At 40.0% G+C, this 7,881-nt stretch overlaps 1 protein-coding gene across 5 annotated transcripts in view; it reads left to right on the top strand.

Annotated features, from left to right (window-relative positions):
* LOC147021515 (uncharacterized) overlaps positions 1 to 7,881 on the top strand; it is a 107,694-nt gene that overhangs the window by 68,665 nt on the left and 31,148 nt on the right. For all 5 annotated transcript variants that reach the window (XM_085891526.1, XM_085891524.1, XM_085891525.1 and 2 more), the window contains exons 3-4: positions 2,484 to 2,537; positions 6,348 to 6,419. In XM_085891526.1, coding sequence (XP_085747652.1) covers positions 2,484 to 2,537; positions 6,348 to 6,419 — 126 coding nt within the window. The remainder of the gene's footprint in view (positions 1 to 2,483; positions 2,538 to 6,347; positions 6,420 to 7,881) is intronic.

Here is a 7,881-nt window from a genome sequence, read left to right as displayed (position 1 = left end):
AGTGTTAAACAGTTTTACTACTTAAGAGGATTGGTTTAGCTGTGTGCATAGCAACAGTGCAATATTGTTCGTCAGTTTTCAAGCTTTATTACATTTCATGTTTGTCTGTTTACAGATTGAACAATGTCAGTCATTTGCATCACGTCATAGGATTAAGCAGAAAACACAAACATGGTCTTCCGAGTTATCTTTGTCCACAAATCACTAATTGATTTGCACGTTCCTTCCCTATGACGCACTTTGGAATCATTACTTGCGAATTCCAATTTTGAGTTTACTTTTAATATTCGAGTTGAACTCTTATATTAAACCACATTTCCACCTTCTCTTTCATTCAGCCATTTTGAGATTGCTCCAGATTGAGCTGCAAAAACGATATAATAGGAATACAATGGGGGATTCCCAGTGTTGTTTTACTACGCCATGACATGCTTCGCACACAGTTGAATCTCATCACTAACAAACAATCTAGCACTGATTACGTCATACCAATTAACAAAGCTTTGGTCATCTACTCGATGTAATGACTGTGAAACCTGGTTGATGATTTACATGCATTTGACAAACTGTTTTATCCAAACACTGAACGGTATTGCATATTAAGCAAATAATTTGTGGAGTTATTGTAAGTTTAACGCACCTATTTAATTTTGATTTTAAGTTTTTCATTTTGCATTATAAAAATAAGTTTTATAATCGGCTTACGTTTATCCTTTAAATTGGATGGTCGTTTTCGCTTTTGCTTCTTAGAGATTCTCTGAACGTTACTTGTGTTTACATTACAAACTAGAATGGCACTCGGTAGACCGCATGTCTTCGCCAGGCTGAGCAGTTTACATTTTGTATCCCACGGAAAGGCCGAATCTGGATCCGGACCTCAAAAATTTAATCGGTTTGTTCTTGTCACCTACCTAATTTATCCACCAAGTTTCGTCCAAATCCGTCTGTAACGTTTTGAGATATCATGCGAGATATCGTTTTTAGCCCTGTCACTCAATGGTGATGAATCGCTTCAAAATTATTGTATCCGGCTCTAGATCTTCATCAAAGTTGAATCATTTTGTCTTTTGTCACATCCTCAACCTGTTCACCAAATTTCGTTCAAGTATGCCCACAACTTTTTGATATATCTTGCTCACAGACAGACAAACTGGGGTGAATTATGTGTTGGAGGTAATTACAAATACATGATGGATAAAAATATTTTGCTTGCATAGACAAAAAATAATTATGAAGGCTCGGACCATCAGAAAAGTGTTTCAAGGCCTTTTCCTAAAAGGTGAAATACAGATCCTTGGACCGGCAAGCCATTATAGGGACAATTTTGTAATCCGTGTCCCATAAATCAATACACAGGTTTAAATGCTTAACTTTCTTGTTATTATTCCAAATGATTTTGAAATTGAAGTAAATTAGTAGAGCAATTCAAAAAGGTTTGTAATCAGCAAATATGGTTCTAAAACTTCTGAAAAACGACAACCGTAGAATGCCTCCAAAGATATTCTTCCACAATGAACACTAGTTCACCTGTTCTTCACCTTGCTGAGATGTTTTCCATCAATTAACCAACCTGGACCAAAGAAGTTTACAATCGGAACTTCTTTGAGTTGCCTTTTCTTAAACGTTATAAACATTTAAAATGGTGTAACTTTTTATGTGACGCACCTTGTAGTTTTTCAAGGCAGTCCCGTCAATCAAACCTTTGAGAATGTCACATGACACATTGTTAGTGTTACAAAACGTTACAGTATTTGATAAAAGTTATGAATTTAAATGAATACAAGGTTTTTAGGTTTTTAATGGTTTAAACAGAGGGCGTTCCTAAAGTTATTTTGATAATCTTGAAATTAATACTCCTTAAGGACCCGGATTGATTATGTGAGATGTTTCAAAATGGTCCACCAGTAGGAAGCTCGCAATAATCCAAGACACACCAGTGTATTTTTTGAAATTCGTTTTATGTTTGAGAATGCCTTGTGTGGCAGGATGGTCTTGAGGTGTGCTCATCTCACCTCCAAGCTCACTAGCTTGGGTTTGAATTCTGATCCTGATGTTTCACAGGCATGGTGATTCATCAATACATGTGCCATCCCTCAGATGGACAGTCAACTCGGCATCATGTCTGCCGGCATTAGTTGGTGGGTGTTAAAGATCCCACGATGTCAATTGCGAGTTATTGCCGGCACCGTGAACAAGTTACAAAATCCTGTCACTTTTATGAAACATCAGGTCTGGCCAGTTTGTTTTTCAAAGATTCGGGCCAAAAAAATTATAAGGCCAATCCCAAAAGGTGGTGGTGGTGGTGGTGGTAGTAGTAGTCGTGGTAGTGGTAGTGGTGGTAGTAGTGGTAGTGATGGTGATGATTACGGCTCATTATTTTAATTTGGTGTGCCTTGGACTATTGTGAGAACTTTCTGAATGCCACATGTTTTATTTATAACCTTGCTCTGTGGCCAGGAGTGTATGTGCTATCCATGTTGCAGAATCACTTGAGTTGATTTCAACAGAAAGCAAGTCATCTGAAGATCAAGATCGATGTAAGTTTGACACCAACCCCAAGCATAACTCTCAACATGTATTACACATGCACTAGAATCGAAACCGGCATCAATATTTGAACAACTTTATTGTTTTACTTTATGAATTATTACTACTATCTCAAGTGTCCGTCTCTGACGGGAAGCAAAAACAGGAAGCCCCCGTAAATACCATAAATATTCTCTTCCAGCTCTATAACCATGTTCAGTGATAGTTACACTTTCATATGAAATGATTCTGTTTGCACACATATCTTTACAATTTAATTCTAGTTTCGGTTCCCCCCAAAAATTCATGTACTTATTTTAAATTTTGGAAAATGCAATCCCTGGAGTTCCAGCTACAGACATACGTACATACAGTACTCCATAGCTATATTACAGTATGATTATTATCCCCACCTTTTTGAAAAAAAACACATGGTAAAAAAGGTGCAACAGCAGTGTCAGTTTTGGCCCCCGCCCCCTAGGGCGGGGTCAAAAGATCAAATATTGGAAAATGCAATTACGGGCACATTTTCAAACATTTTAAATGAAATTTTGTGTATGCAATCAACATTGGGAGATGCATGAAATATGTAACACAATTCTTTTTGGATTTGACCCTTGGGTTAATGCCTCAGGGGGTGGGGATTTAGGATCACAGGGATAAAAAAAAACAGAGCAAAAGGAACAGTAGAGTAGGAGGGGGGACACACCAACAGAAGGGTTGAGGGGAAAATAGAGGGAGACTTGGAGAAATAAGGGGTGTGGTGAAGAATCAGGCCTAACATATGACACATGGGGTTAACAGATTGGATATAGGTGCAAACTCTCAGGAAGGAATACTGGAAACTTGGAAAGAAGTAGGCTTGGAGAGGGTTAATGGGGGTGGAAAAGATCAGGGTTGTGGATGGGGGATGATCTGAGATGGTGTCTAACAGCTGTCTTGAAGCTCTGGAGGGAAGATCTGATCATTATTGAATTTTTCACTTTACATCTTCATATACAGTAACAATTACTCAAAGGACCAAATTCAATTTGGTGAATTTACCAAAATTTATTGTTACTGTGGGTGAAAAATCACGTGCTTTTTACAGCCAATCATGAAGCCTACAAAGGGAAGATGGGTTTGTTTCCACGGAAATAATTGGTTGTGGGGCAGCAGGATAGTTTCGTTTGTTGTGTGCTCGCCATTGAGCTGTCTCTTCCAAGTGACTGGGTCGCACAATGAAAACTACTGTGTTGAAGCACCACCAGGGGAAAATGCACCTTGGAGCATGCCGTCCTTTGTAGGGGTATTGTTACGAAGGATGGAGATAGGTGCAGGACATGGTATGCTCGTTTGACACTTGTCCTTGTGATCCGTGATTCATTTCCATTCTTACACCAGCAGAATGGACTTTGTTAAAATAATGTAAACTTGTCAGAAGTCAGTGGAAAGTACAAGTATGGACCATGCACATGATGAGAGGTGCTAATTTGCTTCGTTTTCAAAGTACTTGTGCTCAGTCCAGCTGAAGCTGTGGCTTTTGGACTTGTGCCTTGACGGTAATCCAATTGAGGCCAGATGTTCTCCAAAGATTAAAACGAAGGGTTTAAATGGTGAGATTAAAGTCACCGAGGTCCAAACTGTGCTAGAAAGCCGACTACCTTGTCGGCCCTGCCAAAGCTTTCGAAAAGATTTCATATGAGGATCAGATTATACAAATGAATAGCAAACTCAAACTAGAGCATTGTCCCCCTCTGAAATCTTCTGAGCCTTCTGCATTCTTTGTTGTGACTGCAAATCTTCAGTGACTCACTGTGACTGCTCCTATCATGATCTCCAGTGACTGGCAGGTCAGAGCAGCATTGGGCATCACAATTGAGAGGGGGCACGACACACGGTCGAGCAGAGTGCTCCCTCCGCCAAGGAGCACTCGAGTTTTTGGATGCCACTCACAAGCACAACCTGTGGGGCAATAGGCTCTGCATGGCATCTCTGGATGTGATGGATGTGGCGTATCTGTGAATATGTGCTCATTCCCAACACATGACGGAGCCTGTTATTGCCTCAAAGTTGTGACTATCTTGTCAACATCTCATTGATACAAGTTTACTGCGGGGTTAAGCAAATGGGTCACTTTGTCTGTCTACAAACATTTATGATTGACAAACAACTTCATTTGAATTGAATGTTTTATTTTGAACATGAATTGGAACATGAATCGGAATCCGAAGCTGTAGTTTAGCAGTACTTTGGCTCTGAATGCGGTAAATTGTATGGAATCTCATCCAGATCACGCATGCACAGAGAGGAATGAGGTAGTTTTTTGTTTTTTTTTACTCTGTCTGCCTGTCTCGCAGTTAAACAAAATTGAAAATCATTCCAAACAAGAAATCTACTGTCTTTAGGGACATCATAAAGGACACAAACAACAGGCACAAATAAATAATTTGGCGTATTAAATAAGGTCGTGTAAAAAGATGGTGCATCAACGGCAGTAACCTTCCAATTCAATGGTTTTTTTGGGGGAAATTTTTTTTTCTTTCAATTGAATTATATACTTGAACACTGTAGAACACAAATTGCCTTTTGGCACTTTCAAAAACTTTCTGTTTAGCATAGTTGAACAAAATATTACATCGTTTTATGCCATCTCAACCAATTAAATTTGCCACTGGCCTTCCCATGTCCAGACCCTTTCCATGTCCATTTTCTCAAGACGGTGTGGGGTAATGTGTTCCATGAACTCTCTCGTTTGAATTCCTTCTTCTCAGCACTATTCGTGAAACCCCTGCATTGTTGGCCATTGGCAGTGGCGGATTAACGCACGAGCATGCAGGACCCGTGCCCAGGGCCCCCTGAGCTCAACGTGGGCTCCGAGCAGAGTCTGCGTGAGGGCCATGCAACCTATACAATTGCATGGGACCCCCAGATTACATGGGGCCCCACATGACTGAACGTGGTTCACAATCTTTCGAGACGGGGCCCGCAGTCTCACTTTGCTGACAAAACATATGAACTTGTGAGTGGTGATGAACGGCGCAAAAGAAATGCTCCATCTCAAGGAAAGAAAGCACTGTCACATATAATGAATCAATTAAAAAATGTTTTCCCTGATGCTTAACGAGACAGAACTATTATAAGATTAGGGCGTGAGGTTAGTATTGGTCGAGAAAGCAAGTGGAATAATACCCACGTTTAATGTATACAAATGCACCAATAATCACAATGAAATATGTGTAATTCCTCATGTTGATACATATTGATATTGTTTGGCAAATCCACACTACAATTTATTGTACAATCACAGAACACCCCCTCATTTGTAAATTGACGAACCCATGTGCACGGCAGAATGTTGTGGTTTTTAAAATCAGAAATGTGTTTGGACTCCTGTCCCAAGGATGAGACAAAGCTATCCCAGTGGTGCTGAAAAGCGGAAAATAGCTCAACAAGAGGCGAAAAGGGTTGAAAATTAATTAAAAACTACTATTCTTAAAATTACTATAATGTGAGTACGTGTATTAAGAACGTTAGTGCATCTGTAAAGTACAGACTATTAGAACATGCATACATCGAGAAAGTATGGAACGTGACTCGGTCAATAAAATACATACGATTGCAACGTTAATCCATTCAATGAAACCAAAAAGATCTGCTTGTCCACATTATGAACATCAACCTTATGTCGTCATTGCATCGTTTATATACCACACAAACATCACACACAAACACACAGAAAACAAGTCCTGGTGAGGGTCTGCAAACTCAGATTTCTCTTCATGGTTAAAATGTTTTTGTAAGATTTCTTTATTCAAGTTCGATCCACTCGTACATTGCAGTTTCTGAACCACAACACACCATCAAGCAGGACGTGGACACCAAACAACCTGATGTTCCTGTTGACGGCGTTGGTAAGTGTTCAACTTCCAGAACGAACGATGAATTTGGTTGCACATGTCGTGAAATGCATTGAAAAATAAATTATGTTGATATGAGAAAGCTTCATTGATGAGTTCTTCCTGGTGTTAGCTTAATGGTTAGGGTGGTGGGCTTGGGATTCTAGGATCCTGAGTTCAAATCCCACTCGGCTGTTGAATTAATACCAGGTGGGGCTGACTCTGCCTGCTGACCTTTTGCGGTGGGCAAAATGAATACCAGCTTGCCGGTATTCATGTGTCGGAGTGGCGACTCGTCCGGGATTGTATCCAATAGTCAAGGAGACTGCTTAGGCAACACCAACGCTCTGCACAGAGTATGGTCCTGATGGATGGATTGATGAGTTCTTCAAAGGATTGTAGAATTCAGTTGAGAGGATATCTGTGGAAAAGGAATACTTTTTTTTTAATGGTGTGTTGCAAAAATACCACATTAAGAAAACAAGATTGATAATCAAATGAAAACAAAAAATACTGACACAGCTTGCTGTACAAGGCAGTAAATTCATGCAACATCATTAGGAGGGGAAAAACCATTTAAATAAATAGCAAGAAAACAGGAAGGAAAATGGAGAGAACAATAAGAGTCAAGTAAATTTACCAAACCAATAGCACTCACCAAAAAGCATATAAAGTAGAAATTACAGTGAAAGGTTCCATGAGTTTGAGAATGATTATTCACAAGGATGTAGCACGACTGGTCATGTGGGATGATGAGTACTGCATGATGGGAAGCATAAACATTGACCCTCTATCCCACAGAATAACACATTCAGGGTTCAGTCAAATACACAAGGGAGGGACTTGAGCTGATTAAATTGATGATACCTCCTCCGTGAGTCAGTGAGGGTAATCCAGAGTAGTCCGCACCCTCAGTCAATGATGCTGTCCCGCAGCCTTGTGCTGCATACGGATGAAGAAGACTATCCAGAGTCGTCAGAGTACATGTGCGTACACGATACAGTCACTTGTCGGCAGGAAAGAGTTATGCCACTGGTCCTACTATCATCAGTATGATCAATATTTCTTGCCAGCCACGATATCTGTGTAGAACTATCTTCCAGAGGAGATTGGCTCTCATGCCACATCGGCATCAAAGACTTTCTGTCAAAGGGCCCACCAAACTTTTGGTAGGTCATAATATTTAGTCATTCAATATATGTAATATATTATGTCGATGCGTAACCCTGCAATAGGGTTCAGCGTACAGACTGTCTACATTGGTTTTGAAGCTCGCTAGACTAAGCTACAAGGAGCGGCTGAAGGAGACGGGGATTTATACGTTAGAAACAAGGTTTTATGAAGGGAACTCATGGAGATGTTTCAAGATAATGAAGATTGCAGAAAAAATAAATGCAGAAGCTTTTCTGTAGAATGGACAGATGCAGGATAAGGAGCTACAGCCTTCGAGGAAAGAAAAGGAGAATTAGCATGGTAG

Source organism: Eptatretus burgeri, chromosome 8 (assembly GCF_056783735.1).
Source record: "Eptatretus burgeri isolate ZD-2024b chromosome 8, Ebu_testis_v1, whole genome shotgun sequence".
Taxonomy (NCBI): domain Eukaryota; kingdom Metazoa; phylum Chordata; class Myxini; order Myxiniformes; family Myxinidae; genus Eptatretus; species Eptatretus burgeri.
This window is presented reverse-complemented; position numbering and strand designations above follow the sequence as displayed.